The 17,616-nt window shown below is 37.8% G+C and overlaps 1 protein-coding gene and 1 long non-coding RNA gene across 5 annotated transcripts in view; one reads left to right on the top strand and one right to left on the bottom strand.

The window, feature by feature from the left end:
* Nucleotides 1–3,014, bottom strand: part of LOC135578982 (uncharacterized) — an 82,921-nt gene extending 79,907 nt beyond the window's left edge. Inside the window, exon 1 of the long non-coding RNA XR_010471163.1 lies at nt 2,814–3,014. This is a non-coding gene — a long non-coding RNA (uncharacterized LOC135578982). The remainder of the gene's footprint in view (nt 1–2,813) is intronic.
* HMGCLL1 (3-hydroxy-3-methylglutaryl-CoA lyase like 1) overlaps nt 1–17,616 on the top strand; it is a 136,805-nt gene that overhangs the window by 89,471 nt on the left and 29,718 nt on the right. For all 4 annotated transcript variants that reach the window (XM_065056125.1, XM_065056126.1, XM_065056124.1 and 1 more), the window contains exons 6-7: nt 7,534–7,597; nt 12,036–12,224. In XM_065056125.1, coding sequence (XP_064912197.1) covers nt 7,534–7,597; nt 12,036–12,224 — 253 coding nt within the window. The remainder of the gene's footprint in view (nt 1–7,533; nt 7,598–12,035; nt 12,225–17,616) is intronic.

Here is a 17,616-nt window from a genome sequence, read left to right as displayed (position 1 = left end):
ATGCTGAGCCAAATCAGTTATAAACTGTATGGTCAGCTAATTACTGCTACGTGTATTTTGCATGTGCAATTACACAAAATACTGCTGTTTTTAGAACTGCATCTTTTAATGCATAATCCAGGTACTGTTAAAAATATCACATCTTTTCAGTGAATAAATGTGAAGCCTAACAGCCAGGATTGATGAAAAGCTGTAGCAAATGCTAATTGCAAGTAGTGACTTGGATTGTGGTTTAATTTAAATGTATTTTTAATGTACATATGACAGAAATGTTAAGTAAATTCTGATTAAGCTAGATTCTTCCAAGTTAATGTGTTCCAAAATTTAAAAAAACACAAATAAATTGCAGTTAGTACAACAGAACAGTGAGGAAGTAAGGAATTGTGTATGTTCCTTTTCCACAAATGGTACTTTACTACCTACTCTGTGTCCCATGACAGTGAAATAAAGTCAAACTATCTCCCTCTGCAACATTCAGCTCTATATAGGACTGTGTTAGTCCTAACAAATATAAACTGGGAATGTAAGATCTGAAAGGCTGTATTTTTTTTCTCTACTAAAACACACTTCTGCATGACAAGCAATTAAAAGCTGTATTTATGTCACAGTCCTGAGAAAATTTCATGCCACAACGGCCCTTTTGAGGCCATTTGGACTATTTGCATGTGCAAATGTGAATGTGTATGCAAATGTTCAGAGGCTCAGTGTTAGAAAAATAGATGCAAATATTTGCTGTGAAATGACTCTAGAAGCATTTCCTTACAAAGCTGCTGCTTCATAAATTAAAGTATATGTAATCACACATTAATTCTAAACTCGTGTATGTAATTCCTTTGTTTATGGTCCTATGTCTTTTAAGAATGAGCAATATGATGAAGCTCACAATACATAAAAGCATATAGAAATGTGTCAATATTTGGCTTACATCTGTGTTTGTATAGAATTCAAATACTGGTTGATATACTTGAAATATAGCAATATTTTTGCTATGACAAATAGAAATCAAACAAATGATTGTATGTGATATTATTATTACCTTTTATGTTATGTTTTATATTTGGTTACAGATAGCAACATACATAATTCCTTGTTGATTATAGGAAATAATTATTGGTTTACTTTGATGCTAATACACAAGATAGGACAAAAATAGTGGAAATGTAAAGAGAAAGAATTGGGTCTTATCACTTTATAAAGACCAAAGAATTGGTCTTTATCTCTTGCTAGTCATATTTTGATTTATTTTGAAAAAGAAATATATGTGGAAGAGTACATCAGTTTTATTTTAATATACTTTATAACAAGTAACTCCAGAAACTAGTAATGAAGTCCATTTTGTTTATAAAGGAACATCCTGATTGCCTGAAACTTCTTATTATCAAGGCAATCTGATCTTTATAATTCAGTTCAATAATCCTCTTTTTTTATTTTGTTACAGTTCATCATAAATACCTTAATTCAAGATATTTGGATAGCCTTACAATATAGTATTTTATATACCTAATTAGAAGTGCCATGAAATAAACTCCAACAATTCAGTTTTGCACAAATCGATATAGTTTAAAGCTACGTATGTTTTACGAATACAGACCAAAAGTTCAAACTCATATTTTCTGGTATTAGAGAATACTTAGGGCTGGAGTACACATGTTTTTTCACGTTGCTTTAATCCCCGACTTTTAGACTACACTGTCCAGTTTAGCGTAGTCACAATTATATTGATAACTTCTTTAGATGGTAAAACAAATTTAACACCTTCATGTCACTATAAAGGAGCCTATATTTGAGTTTATGGGAATAGGAAAATGTAGATGAACATTTAATAGTGTTGGAAGTAACACATTTTAGTATGTGAACAGTGAACAAATCTACAGGGTTTCACAGTAGTAAACCAGCTGGTCCCAGTCCCCTGGAGAAGTCTGAGAAGCCGGAGATTGCTGGGATGTGGGGACTTGGTGCATTTCTCTGTACTGGAGACGGGTTAAGAAAAGGATGTAGGACCCGTTGTACTAAACTCTGTCATACTGGATGATTACACTATGTAAGAGGAAAGATTTTCTTTAGGAATAACTTTATATCAACTTTTACCTATTTTTGCAGATAGAAAATATTATTAGGCCAGAAGAGTGGCTTCTTTTTTATTTTTTTTTAAATTAAAAAAAAAGAGGAATACCTGTAGGAAGTAAAAATAATCCCTATTTCTTAAAGAGTAGCATAAAATAAGGCTTGAAATGTTAGTATGAAATTATAAGGTAACAATGAAAAGTTTTTGCTAGTGTGTTACTGATTGCTCCGTGGATAATTTGGTATAGTTGTTAAAAGTGAAGTGGTTAAGCAACCCTTCATTATATCAAGAGTTTTGTTCTGGTTTTAGAGGGATTGTTTTCTAGAACATAGTTCACAATGTAACTGTTTTATGGGCATTCTAAAAATAATTACAAATATTATTACCATAGAATTCACTTTGAATGGCATAAATATTGCTTGCAACTGGGCACTAAATACATGGAGAGTTGTTTTTTTTTTCATCAAATGTGGAAAAAAAAATCCTGGCATTATTTACACATTTTGGCCTTGGCTTGGAGACTCTGTTTCTGGAATAATCTCCGTTCCCTTTTTTCTTCTTTGTATTTCCCCTCTCCTTACAGTAAAGATTGCCTGTTTTTAACAAATGGCTTCCTTTGCAAAGAGACAGAACATATCAACGTTAATATTATGAATTCACCAAATGATAGGCATATACATTTTAGCACAAACATCCAATAAAAATAAATACATCTGCAGTGAACATGGTAAATTATATGCGAACTTACACTATAATAATAAACAGGAAACAGCAGCATCTGAGTCTGCAACTGGCTTCTCAGGAGGCTCCGTGCTTCCAGCTGTGGTAGCAGCTGTGGATCTGGCTCTGGAAATCTTGCTGAAACAAGCTGACAAAGGGCTGATTACAACATGGAGTTCAGTTTCTGCTTGGATTCATTTTCCTTTTAACACACTTTGGTTATGAAACGTTCGCTCATTTGCCCTGTTTGTGGTTTTGTACTCTGCACTTCACAGTCATTGGGCTGGTGTGGTGGTTATCACCATTCCCAGTGACCTTGATCGTGGGGACCTTATATTGTCTATACCATTTGTGGAACATTGCAGTTCGGTTTTGACTTACTGGAAGAAACTGAAACCTCTCTTCCTCTTCCTTCTCCCCATCCCCAGAGGCTGTTCAGAATTTTTGCTCAAAATATTAAACAGTAAACCTGTTGGGGGTTATTTTTTGAATTGTTTTTATCTGCATAGAAAACAATTAAGGGGAAAACCAAATGATACTCGCCCGCAGTGCAATCTATAGAACAGGGAAGAGCCTGGGTAAACTGTCAGGCGAAACAAGTAGAGAACTTATTTTTATCATTTTTTTTTTTAAAAGGAGGAATTCTGATTTCACAGAACCTGACTGAGCACAAACAGCATTAAATGCTGTTAAATACCCCTGTGTTCTTAAAGCAGCTGCATAGGTATGTTCACTTATTGCAGGTCCTTCTGTCCACCTCTGGTTGCATGGGCTCTTTTCTTGATTGCATGCTAAAGATGCAGTTAAGCTACTCAAATATCTGGCCTTCATTCAACAAAGATTTAAGCACATACTTAGAATTACACACTTCCACTACAGAGTCTGCTTTGTGAACTTCCAGATATTTGCTTCTGCTCTCATACTGTTGCGTGTCTCTGGTGAATATCCTGAGACCAAGACAGTCTTTTGCATTACAAAGTCTTTTTTTCTTTCCGTCCTACCATCATTTTAGAAAACAGCTGTATCCTCCAACTTAATTGAATCCCCAAAACAAATCCCAGTTGCCTCTGTAACTCATTGCTCAAACTCTTCCCTCTTTCTTTCTGCTGCTTTTCTTCACATAGGATCTTGCTTTTTCTCCTAAGGAAAAATAGATACAGTATGTGCTTCCTTCTCCCTTCCCTCCCCTAATCCTTTCTCTTTCTTCTCCACTGTCAGAGCAGCAGGAGTTTCTTGTCTACTTTCCATCTGTACCCTTTCCACTTGCCCCAGTGACCCCATGTTCTGTTCTTCCTCTTATTGCTTCCCTGCCTTATTCTCTTTCTTAACCTCTCGCTGTCCTCTGGCTCTTTTCCACTGCAATATAGTCAAGCATTTGCCTCTTAAAAATTGTACCTCTGACCCTACTTGGTTCTTCATATCATATCTCATCGCCTATCTCTTCTTCATTCCTAAGCTCATTGAAGGCGCTGTTTATAATTACTGTCTGGAGACCCTCCTCTGTGATTCCCTCCTATAACTCCTACACTTTGGCTTCTGTTCCATGCTTGCAACTGCAACAGCTCTCACCAAACTCCCTGATGACAAGATATCAGAAACAGTAGTCTATCCTTATTCTTCTTGACTTGTCAGTAGTGTTTGCTGTAGTTGACCAGACTCTTCTTTAAACTTGTGTCTTTTGGTGCTTTCTGTGGCTCCGTCTTGTTAACTTCCTTTTTTCTAAGCAGTTCTCCAGCACGTTCTGCGAAGTTGTCTCCCATTTTGGAGGGGTGTGGGTGGAGGTCTTGCAGCTCTGCTTTGGCTGAATTCTCTTGTGATTTTAATGCCTTATGGGTTATTTCACAGACAGAAAAGAAAATGTAACAGCCAAACATATCTGTAGATAACAGATCTACCCTCCTATTGAAACCTGTTTCCTCTCTACCTAAGTATATTAATTTGGAACCACAGAAATGCAATTACAAAGCGTCCCACCCACCGCTGCCTTAATGTCTTGGCAAATGCTCAGACTGGACACACGATTATCTTCCCTCTTTCACACAGGCATGCCTGTTTTCTCCTTTCATATGCTGGGCTCTCTCTGCCCCTGCTAGTTGTACTCAGCTTTTGCCTGCGTTTGTTCCAGCTTGCATTGTCTTTTCTACAAACGAGTCAAATTGTAACTCTTATTTCCAATAAGAACATAGCAAGACCTTGTCAAATGGAGTTCATGTTTTATGTCCTCTATCAAAAATGCTTATCCTGGTAGATGTTTGGAGTGTGTTTTACTCTTTTACAGCCTCACTTTAAGCTTTTCACTTTTTTTTGTCATTGCCATCAGCTCAGTCCCATTTTTATTGTTCTGTCCTTGCTCTAAGGAATACCAGTGCGCTTTTTTTTTTTTTGTATTGACGATAGTAAGAAATTCAATACTATTACCACATCTCTACTTTTTATGCCAATTCATGAAATGAAAATATTAGATATATTCCGCCAAACTCATCCTTGATAAACTCTACTGAAAAACAGTTTTTTAATTCTTCACAGGACTTTGTTCTCTCTCTGGTAGGGAGTTCTTTACCTGTCAAATTCTTTCAATAATCCCTACTTTCTCTAGTTTAATACTGAATATCAGATGTCTGGATATATTATATCTATCATATTTTCCTTGTTTAAAATGTCAGTCTAGTCGTAATAGTGTAAGCATGCAGAGAGTTCATAATCTCAAACAGATTTGTACATTGTAGTAGGCAGATTCCTCAGGTCACCACATACTTTCATACCCCAGCAGGCTCAGCTGAGTTATGTGAGCTCAGGCGAGTTTCTGCTCGCTGGTGTGAACCACAGGGAGTATTCCCTTGTTCTCTAGATACCTTTTGTTTGTCCTACTCCATTCCAGATGTCATTCATGCCACATTATCACTACCAAATGCACGTCTGCTTGATCTAAGATAGGCAGACATTAGGAACATGTAAAGAGATATGTAATTAAAGTGAACATGTGCACATATGTACTGTATGTTTTCCATTTACTTTGTATTTAGTGCTGTTCTTGCTCATATCATAATAAGTGCTGTGGCTGATGTTGCAAAATAATTTCAGTAAAAGTCTATGTATTCACTAGCTCTAGGCACTGTAGTATTATGTAAAAAGCAATCTTTTTGGTCTGAAATGTTTTATGCTTGGTTTCATTTGAAAAACTATGTATGCATAAAAAAATTAAGGTAATTATCCTGAATTGTTTTTGAGTTATGTGTCACTGAAAAGCAGGGCAGTGTTTACTGTTAACAGTAGCTATTTTTTTATCATTAATGTAGATAAGAAAATTTAGAACTCTGAAACTTAAACATTGACATCTAAATTAGGGTGATATTTAATGAAGTCAGTTGTGAAGTTTCAAACCTGTTTTTCATAATGACATAGAGATAATTGAAATCATGCCTGGTAGGCATCTGGACTAAAATTATGGGCAGGATGTAATGGACCAAACCACTTTTGTGGAAAAAAAATTCATTTCCATTTCTTTGTCAGGACTAATCAAATTCTTTTTAGGTTCAAGGTTTGCTTCGTTCTTACTGCTACTTGCCATGCACCAACACTGTACCTTCATATGAGGGATGCAGTATGTTCTATACTTTAAAATGTTGACATTTTGTCAAGATTTGTTTTTGACTGTTACTCATCCTAGTTTCACATTCTATCCATCAGTTCTCCTTCAGCTGCAAAGAAATAATACATCCTTTACCCTGCGGACCTTGACTACATACAAACTGGCATCTGTTCGATCCCATTTGCATTATACAGTGTATAATTTTACATTATATCCTTCAGCATTGAGGGAAAGGGAATGATGGGGGATCAGTGATGTATTAAGCAGTTGAGCAACCTCCCACAGGGACTGGGGCTCTACCTGCCTCTGAATCTGTTGTAAATCCCTCTACAGCCACACTTATTTTGATTTTGAATGGCTGTTTCTGGTTAGTTTAATCCTATTCCTAATCAATTTAAGATAAACAATTAGAAGGATGATTGGAATTTCATGGCTCTTAATTGTCATTAAAAAAAAAAAAGAAATTTAAGCCAAATTCTATGCTAACACAGCATTAAGACTGAACAACGGAGGCGTGGTTGTGGCTTTTGATTCTTGTGCTTTGTGAAGCTGATAGCTGCTGTGAGACACGGGCTGGCTTCTCAGTTTCTTCTTGTCCTAAGGCACACCTAAACTACAGCTTGCAAGGGAGCTGTAATTCTTCTGGGGCACTGGGACAGAAATGCCAGTACAGAGGGTGAAAGCTATCCCATTCACCACAAATCTAATGATTTATGAGATGGTGGGGTTGTTGTAAGTTTCTTGTATCCATGTGTTGCTCTCTATGGTTGGGGTAGCTGGCACAAAGAAGAAAATGATACTTTCTTCTGAATACGTTGTATGGGCCAAGCAAGGCAAAACTTGAGCTGGCTCTTACAACTTCAGAAGGAAATACCAAGAAAAGTTGAAGTCTCTTTCAGCAGTGTTAGCTTGGCTGCATCGCCAGTCCTTTACAACTTGTGACATACATTGAGCAGAACTAAAGCTATACATTTCTGTTCTGTGATTTAAAAAAGTAAAAAAGATAACCTACTGTTTTCATCTGATGTAAATGCATCTTTTCATTCAAATATATATTCTACTTTGACTGGCTTAAATATTCAAAATTTTGTTTAACATGGATGGATACAGATTCACATATATAAAACAGAAATATCTTTGTGTGTTCTTTTTATTGTAGGTATGTGTCATGTGCATTGGGCTGCCCGTATGAAGGAAACATCATACCAGCTAAAGTGGCAGAAGTAAGAGTGAACTTCTGGCTTGTCTTTTTAATGAACCAAAAATACAACTTAAAAAGTCTATAAGTAATGTTCTCTACTTAATACTGAAAATATCTTTAATGGATAAAATTTAAGGAAAAGAAACATAAAACATAGCTAATACTAAAACTGGGTACCTAAACTCACTCAAACATATGCAGTCAAATCTGAGGAAAATAGTATGTTTTGATTGTTATCAGTCATGAGGAAAAATATTATGTGCTATTTCCTCCTGAGGAAAAATATTATGTGCTATTTCCTCCAACAAGAAGGTAAGGAAATGCTTAAGGAAATAGACTCAAGCACATATGTCAGTGGACCATGTTGTATGACATGATTTCCAGCTACAACCTCTTGCAAAGGGTATCTACTTTTAAATCAGTTTTATGCTGGCATAAGCATACTGCACTGTCAGCCGCTAGAGCCACTGCTACAACATTGTCCTCCTGGCCAGTGTCATGTCATTGACACATGGAACAAAACTCATCCCCAACATGATTTCCTGTCACTTAACTTGCTCTACTGCTATGGTGGAAGGAGCTGCACCTTCTCTCCCTACCTCATTTTCCCATTTATGACAAAGGAGAAGAAAGATGATGTCTTAGTCCAGCCTTTTTTTTCCAGCAGGAAAAGAGATGAGTGAAACACAAGTGTTAAATTTTGTAGGAAGGCTGAAATAGACAGTAGAGAAGTGGAGAGAATTCAAGAGACATGAGGCAGATCACACTGGCCTTCCTCCTGAAGAAAGACTTGTCTTCTCTGTTGCACTTAATCAACTACTTTTGGTGATCTAGCAGAATCTCCAAATCACTTTTTTTTTTTCCTTTGAAGCACTAGCAGCTAGTTGACATTTGTTTGATATATTGTGTTCTGCGTGTGTGGCTTTCAGGTCCTGTTCTCCTGCATCTTCTTCTAGTATGCATTCCAGATGGAAGTTGTGATAATGCTTCTCCCACAACAGCCACATATATTCACGCTCTTTGAAAAAAAAATTGCTAAATTGGAAGGTACTCAGTATTTCTAAATTAATTTGGTTTAAAATGAAGTGAAAGTTAGAAGTGACACAGCTTTAGTTAGAGCAGTGATGACAGATTCAGCTGTGCTGTTGGTAAATTGCTCACTGCTTACTCCCCAACAGGCTTCTTTCCATGTGTTCCTTGTTTTTTAACTACTCTCCTTGCACAAAAGAGCTCCTTTCAGTTTGCCAGTGGGAGTGCTACTTAGTGTTCCAAACCTGCAAAGTTTTACTCACACAGATATTTTATCTTCTGTCTTCATCCTAATATGTGTCTTCTTGTGTATCTGTATACCACTGTGTATGTGCTTAAGAATAAAAGCTGCCTCATTAAAGTTATTGAGGCCTTGATTCAGCAAGCACTGATATTTATATAGAAGCATCTGATTAGCTGTTAATGGATTTTGCATAAACATGTGCGCTAATGCTTTGCTAAATCAGAGTTATCAAAATAATAGCCGTGTTGCTAAACCCTTTCAGAGAGCTGCCTCTCTGGTCATCACCTTCCTCGGCATGGGAGTGTGTGACTCTTAGAACTGTGCATTATAGTCAGCAGCTATGATTGAAAGGTTTAGACTGTTCCTTTGCAGTTAATGACAATGACTTTCCTTTTAAGCAAAAAAAAATTAACTGGAGCAAAACTGAGTAGGAGAGGTGGCTCATTAACCAGACTACATACATTTTTGGCTTACTAGGTACGTAAGTCTTTTACTAATAGTTATCTAGAAAGTGCAAACTTCGGATGCCTTCAGACTTTTAGAATCCATCTGGTACATCCACATATGGGTCTTTATTTTTAAAAAAATCATATATTAAAATAAACTGCGTAGTCCTTTTTATCCCTCTGCTTTTTCTTGCAATGGAGTCACTGTTAAACCATTTATCATCCCATGGTTTGTGAATTTCCATCTTAGGCAAATAAGTTGTTGGAAGCACCGTATAACATCCTTGAAGCCAGTTGTGTTATCCATTGTCTTCCAGTCATATACTTGGCTGTTTTTATCTTTATGTCTGATACTTTCTCCACTTAGCTTCCTTTTAACTTTAGCTTCCTGTTATCCAGCATACATGCTGATCAGGCTGCAGAAAATGTACCTATTCTTATTTGAATGCTGTTGGATTATTACAGTTTCCCTTACAGCACAATTACTGCAGTGTGTTTTATGTTATTATTTGCTTAAAATAATCTGTAACTGTTATGACCTTTTGTATTCAGTTTAAGAGTCTAGTTTTAGATATTATTTCCAGCAGTAGGATTGTTCACATGCCTAAAGGGTTGCAGTGTTGGGTCCCCAGTTCCCATTTTGATCAATGCTTGGTGTCAGGACAATGCTCCCAAGGGGAGTAGCACAAGCCTATGCGCAATAAACTGCTCAATGGTGCAGAACACAACCCCGTTCAGTCAACAAAGCTGCAAGCTCATATCACATTCTGATTACACTGCCAAAACAGTGTATTGTCTTCTCCCCCACCCTCCTCCCAAAAATCCACAATGAAATCTTACCAAATTATAACTAATGGGCTGCCTCCTACTATAGTAGGGTAGAAAAGCCAATATGAAAAATGCCCACCCAGCTTCTGAGCATGCACATTCTTCTTGAAATTAAATTTACATCTCTTTTTAAGGGTTAGTTTAAGGTTAAATCATGACAAGTCAATGATGCCGCTCAGCTTCTTAGCAGAGTTTCCCCCTCCCTTCTTTCATCTTTCAGAACTTTGTTTTCAGAAGCTGAAAGACCTAAGGACTGAGCATGGGAAAGTGAACGCAATGTGATTTCTAGCAGTTGATATTGTCTCTTTGTCATCACTAAAATGCTCATCTAGAAAAGCTTTGAATCATGAATGAAACAAAACAAAACAAAACAAAACCAAGCAGAAAATGTAGTCTGCTTCTTTATCCCTGGTCTTAAACAAAGCTGAAGTTTGGGGATTAACTAGAGGTAACTGCAGATGATTTTTTTTTTCTTGCAACAGCAGCCCAGTTAAAACACCTGGCATGTGTTGATGATATAAAAACATGCTGCAAGATAGAATATTTTTTGTAATCTGGTGAATGTCCCTTCATAGAGAGTATATTCAATTTATGTTGATGCGAACCAGGAGCTCTTTGACTTTAAAGCACAAAGAGTTTTACTACCTTTGCAATAGTCATAGCCCTTCCACGATTTAAGCAGAGCAATTCAGACTACTTGAAGTTCTTTTTCAGCTGTTCTTTGAATTAAGTGAACAGCATTATTAATCCAGCACTTCCGAGACTGCTGGAGCAGCACTTTGTCAGCTTCCTCAGACATGTTCACAGCAATCCCATTGATGGAGTCCTGGAATTGCTTTAACAGCAGACTGCAGTGCAACTGAAGATGTCTTGGAAAAAGACTGTATTTTTTTCATATCTAAACAGTTAATTTCCAGACTGGGATTCTGTTCCAGTGTAGTGGCCTTTGGGGATCATTGATACACAGTGGAGAATGATAAAGGGGACAAACATACTCAGCAACTGAAAATAAGATGAAGCCTTTTCCAGATAAATTCAGCACGTCTAAGATAGAAAGTTCCTACATTCAATTTCTGAAGCAGTATTTTTGGTGCAAACATATTTTTGTGCTTCCTAGTGTATGTCTCTTTCCATACAAACATTATGGGGCCAGACCTCAAATCTTGTACACATATGAAGAACTCAAATACATAATTCCAGAAACACTTAGTTCTTACTTACGTAAGTAGGAACTAATTTGTAGGGTTTTGTTTGATATCAAGAAAAATTTTAAAACTTGAAGACTAGAATGTTAATTTACAGTTTTGCTTTGTTAGTCTTTTAATGTTAAGTTTCCTGAAAAGCAAGCAAAATTAATATTAACTGCAACATGTTAAAACTTCATTTTTATTGATGTTTTCAGTGCCACGAGAAACCAAAATCAGGCTTCTTGTTAATTATTTATTGTCTTGGTTCAACCATGTGCTTTGCTCTGTGTAATAACTAGACAAAGGGGCAGATATTTACCCTGTACAACTCATAAGCTGAGGAGTACACAGAGAAAACCAAACAGCTGGGAAATCCCCAGAGGGAGCAAAATGTTGGGAAAGGGCTCAACAGAAACGTAATTCTTAGTATGAAATCTTGCTTATTTGGATTCTGTGGAAAAATCAAAAAGCAAGTTTTGATAGATTTGGCTTGGTTGGTTCTTCCTTGTACAGAAGGAGAACTATAAATTTAAAGTAAGAGGATCTATGAGATATTATTCTTGCCTGACAATTTCAAAGAGTAAATAGAGGGTTTCTGATACATGGTGGCACCTTGGTGGGTCAAAACCTGAAACCTGTACAGAAGTATGTCTTTTTTAATGTATCTTCTTGACCCTATTTTTTGTTCTTTCATCTTGACCTCTGTGTGTCTCTGTTTTTAATCAGGTATCTAAGCGGTTGTACAGTATGGGCTGTTATGAAATCTCTCTGGGGGACACAATTGGTGTGGGGACTCCTGGAAGTATGAAAAGAATGCTGGAAGCTGTTATGAAAGACATTCCTCTGAGTGCTCTTGCTGTTCACTGCCATGACACATATGGCCAGGCGTTAGCCAATATCCTCACAGCCATACAGGTAACTCAGCTTCTCATTTCATAAATATGATAGAAGTAGTCTTAGTTTAATTCAAATGCACAATTTCAAAAAAATTCCAGCCTTAAAGAAATTACTAGAAAAGCAAAGAAGCACTCACTAAACTTTCTAAAAGGATTGCTCAGATGATGGATTGTTCATAGATATTACTGCTGTTGCTTTTGCAAGAAAATTTCAATATGTACCTTCAATTCCATACAAAATCACTAAGAAATAGTGGTGGTTATTATATTCCATTGATTTGGGATGAATGAGGGAGATAAAATATAATTTTTTTCTGATGTCTCAGATTCCACTTTTCTTAGGAACACCTGTATGTTCATTGTTCACTAAGCTAAAATTTATATTTTACAGAGGTGTCTAAGTATAAAATAGAATAATGCATAATTACATCTTGACTTCAGATGGATAAATCTAAATTATTGGTAATTATGTGCACGGTTAGTGGTCTAGATACTTTTATCACTGTTAACATGCCTTCAGTATGCTTTTCTGTTTATCGGTTTTACCCTCCAAATAAGACTGGCAACAACTTTATATTCTATTCAGTCTTGATTCAAATCTGTGGCTAAATAATCAGAAACAGTGAATTTCCATTTCCATTCAGCATTTGTGTTTATATATTTTTAAGGATAGGACACAATACAAGAAACAGACTACAAGTTCTAATGTAGATTTTGTGAAGATATCATTTTGAAAAATATCTTAATGTGTACATGCATTCCTAAGGAGACCTATTTTTACTAAATATTACAGAATCAAAAGCTGTTTACAAATTTTAGGCCTTTATTCTATTTTATACTTAATGGTATTTTCTGTTTCCTTGCAATTCAGGCAGCGATATTTAAAGATCTACTTTCCTTTGTCCTGTCTTGTTCATTTGGCAGAGCTCATGTTATGTTGTTTAGAAATAACAGCAGTGTGTTAACAGTATATATAAGCAACAGTAGATATAAGCAAGAAGGAACAGGGAAATGTTTCAATATGTGAATCTCTGCAGGTATTTGATTAAATACTGAATTACAAAATCTGGTAAAAAGGGTTCTCACTTTTACTCACATTGTTCACTGTTGACCCTTACTCACTTCTACTGTTGCAAATGTGTGTGTGAGTACCATGGGATAAATAAACTGCTAATTTCACAGTTAGCTTCAGCTGCAGATGTAATAGCTAAAAGCAATAAAACCCCTGAGCATGGGAGGAGTTCACCATGAAAATACTTGAAGCTTTGTTTTTCAAATCCTTCCTTAAAATAATTGCTGTTGTGGTGCCTACTAAACATTGAATGATGGCTATGCTTTGTTAACTTCATTGTGATTCTTGTTTCAGGTTTACCTCCTGCTTCTATCTTTTTATTTACTTCTTGAGTCAACTGTGTAAGACTTAAAGGGGGAAAAAAGCTCTTACGTACCTAATGTGCAGTTTAGGCTAATTAACATGTAAATTCAAGAGACCAGTAGACCTAAAAAATAACCCAAGTGCAGCCTTCTCAGATTTCTGAGAAGCCTGGGGTTCCTGAGATCCACCAGAAAACTTCCCTGTGTGCTCAAGTACTGCTACAGAGAATGTCTAAAAGTGCAGAGCTTTTGGCTGAACTGAACTTGTAATAGATTTTGCCAGAAGTCCTTGATGAAGCAGTCATTACACAGTCTTTCTGACTGGCTTTCTGCGAGCAGCTCCTTGGCTCACTCTAAGGTAGGTCCCCAGGCTCTTGGATCCTCAAACGGGGCCGGTACATCACAACATCCTTTCCTGTCTCTGGTCAAAGAAATGAGGCAGCTAGCAGTCAGTTATAGCTAAGCAATACTATTTCTAAAACAGGACGACTTTAGAGGTCAGCTGGATGGTGAAGTGCCCAAGCCAGTGGATCAGAGTGCCCAGGTCAGTTCTCACCCCTGGTGTTAGGCTTGCCTGTGCTCTCCTATCTGCCAAAGAAACATAAATGGGCAAAGTACTGGAGTAAAACCCCTTGTCTTCAGCTCAGCAGTTCTTTTCATAGATGACTCTCCACAGATGCAATTCCTTACCCTTCCTCCTTTATGGGTCTGTGCAACTGACATAGTATTTCATGAGGAGTGAAATTTGTTTGAGGGCTTGTAGAAATAATGGCCTATGGTTATTGTTTGAAAACAATTTTAAAGAAAAAGAAAAAAAGTCTCCCAGATATGCGAGACCTGGTTACCCAGGATATGGAGAAGGCTGTGGTACTCAATGACATTTTGCCTCAGTCTTCACCAGCAGTTGCTCTAGACACACCGTCCAAGTCACAGAAGACAAAGGCAGGGACTGGGAGAATGAAGAACCGCCCACTGTAGGAGATCAAATTTGAGAACATCTAGGGAACCTGAAGGTGCACAAGTCCATGAGACCTGATGAGATACATCCACAGGTCCTAAGGGAACTGGCAGATGAAGTTGCTAAGCCACTATCCATCATATTTGAGAAGTCATGACAGTCCAGTAGAGTTCCCACTCACTGGAAAACGTGAAACATAACCCTCATTTTTAAAAAAGAAAAAAGAAAAGATCTGGGGAACTGCAGGCCAATCAGTCTCACCTCTGTGCCTGGCAAGATCGTGGAGGAGATCCTCCTGGAAACTACGCTAAGGCGCATGGAAAATAAGGAGGTCATTAATGACAGCCAACATGGCTTCACTAAGGGCAAATTGTGCCTGACAAATTTGGTGGATTTATACAACAGGGTTACAGTGTTGGTAGATAAGAGAAGAGCAACTGATGTCATCTACCTGTCCTTCTGCAAAGCATTTGGAACTGTCCTGTACGACATTCTTGTCTCTAAATTCGAGAGACATGGATTTGATTGATGGATCATTTGGTGGATAAGGAATTGGCTGTGTGTCCGCACTCAAAAACTTGCAGTCAAGGGCTTGATGTCCAAGTGGAGACAAGTGATGAGTGGCATTACTCGGAGGCTGGTATTGGGATCTGCATTAATGTCTTTGTCAGCGACATGGACAGTAGGATTGAGTGCACCCTCAGCAAATTTGCCAAAGACACCAAGCTGTGTGGTGCAGTCAACATGCTGGAGGGAAGGGATGCCATCCAGAGGGACCTTGACAGGCTGGAGAGGTGGGCCTGTGCAAACCTCATGAAGTTCCACTAGGTCAAATGCAAGATCCTGCACATGGGTTGGAGCAATTCCAAGCCCAAATACAGGCTGAGTGCAGAATGGATTGAGGGCAGCCATGAAGAGAAGGACTTGGGGGTGTTGGTTGACGGGAAGCTCAACCTGACCCAGCAATGTGCGCTAACAACCCAGAAAGCCAACTGTGTCCTGGGCTGCACCAAAAGAAGTGTGACCAGCAGGTCAAGGGAGGTTATTCTCCCCGTCTGCTCCACTCTGGTGAGACCCCACCTGGAGTGCTGTGTCCAGCTCTGGGCCCCCAACGTAAGAAGGACATGGACCTGTTGGAGCAAATCCAGAGGAGGGCAATGAAGATGATCAGGGGGATGGATCACCTCTCCTATGAAGACAGGCTGAGAGAGTTGGGGTTGTTCAGCCTGGAGAAGAGAACGCCCCGGGGATGCCTTACAGCAGCCTTCCAGTATCTGAAGGGGATCTACAAGAAAGCTGGAGAGGGACTTTTTGGGAGGGCATGTAGGCATAGGACAAGGTGTAATGGCTTTTAACTGAGAGTAGATTTAGATTAGATATAAGGAAGAAATTATTCACTATGAGGCTGGTGAGGCACTGAAACAAGTTGCCCAGAGAAGTTGTGGGTGCCCCATCCCTGGAAGTGTTCAAGGCCAGGCTGGATGGGGCTTTAAGCAACCTGGTCTAGTGAAAGGTGTCCCTGCCCATGGCAGGGGTTTGGAACTAGATGATCTTTAAAGTCCCTTCCAATCTGTTCTGTAATTCTGTGAACATTCAGCAGGCAAATTACACTCTTCCTAAGACACTGTAGACCACAACCTCAGGCTGAGTACTCTTGTATTGTATGCTGTATTTCCTAAGAATTAATGAATGACAGCTGGAAAGTCACAAATCACTCTACACAAATTCAGGCATTGCTTCGATGTGAGAACTCCTAGGAGAGAATAGAGGTGCTGGTGATTCAGTAAGTGATTTTTTATACAGATCACATTGTTCCATACAGGATTATACTACCCAGAATATTTTCTTTTGTTTGGGGCTGATCCAAAGTCATCTAGGACTGACAGGCTGTATCTGTATAAGAAATTAGCAGGGAAGTAGTCTTGTAATTTTAGTATTTGGTTTTATGTATGTTGTTTTAGCAAAAGGATAGGTAGTGAAAGATGGGAGAGAGATTAGCCAACCTTGAAAGGATAAGTAATTTTTAAGTTGTTGAAGTGAATAATATCGATAGAAAGTGCTGCCTAGAGAAAGGAAATTCACTTACTTTTATGAAAATAATCTATGTAAAAATGTGAGGAACATGAAGTGATGCTTCAGAAGCAAATATTAAACTCTCTGGCTCTTGGTTAACTGTTTTAATATTAAAATATCAGAGTATACAATTTACCAAAGAGACAAATTCAGAATATGGGAAGTGATGTGGTGATCTAGTTAGTGCAGGTGGTATTTTGAGTAAAATTGCATATGTGGGTTAGCTAATGTGACAAACACAAAATGTAGCTAAAAGAAGTACTAAAACATTTATAGGAAATTGTTACAGACCTCCAAGGAAGGGTAAAAAGATGAGTCAGGAAACTTCTGTGCTGGAGAGGCCCGAGTAAGGTAGACCATTGATCTGGTGAGACCTGAGTTACCTTGACAATTGACTCCCATATTGTGTACAGAAATGGGTAAGAAAGGGGAAGATTTTTAATGAAAGTGATCCCCAACTCTTTTCTTGAATAGGTGGTGCAGTTGCCAAAAATAGCTTTGTCTGTTTTCATAGCAAATATATGAACATGAGAAAGAATATGCAAAGGGACACAGAGAAGTTCTGGCCAGCAGTGATACCTCAATGAATGAAACAATCGCATGGTAATCCCATAGAACTTTATAAAATTCAAATTGCTATCATCATTCATTAATATCAACTGATCCCTACACTGCTGGGATCAAATCCTAACTTAGAGAAAACAAGCATAAAACTCCAGTGACTTACAGGAAGCAGAGATTTTTACCACCTTGTGTAATCATTTCCACCTTATTGGACACAATGAGATGAATTAGTTTGATGATTTGCTGAATGAAATTACTTTTTATTAGTGCTTTCTTTGTCCAGAAAATAGGGTTTTTGAAATACAAACCACACTTTAGTACCATAAGCAGAATTTAGCAAGCCTCTAAACTTTCAAGGTTCAAAACGCAAAATCCCAGTTTGTGAACACAGGTTTTCCTTACAAGAATTGTTGTGTTACAGATAGTTTAAAATATTTAGTAA

The sequence above is a fragment of the Columba livia genome, chromosome 3 (genome assembly GCF_036013475.1).
Source record: "Columba livia isolate bColLiv1 breed racing homer chromosome 3, bColLiv1.pat.W.v2, whole genome shotgun sequence".
Lineage (NCBI taxonomy): Eukaryota > Metazoa > Chordata > Aves > Columbiformes > Columbidae > Columba > Columba livia.
This window is presented reverse-complemented; position numbering and strand designations above follow the sequence as displayed.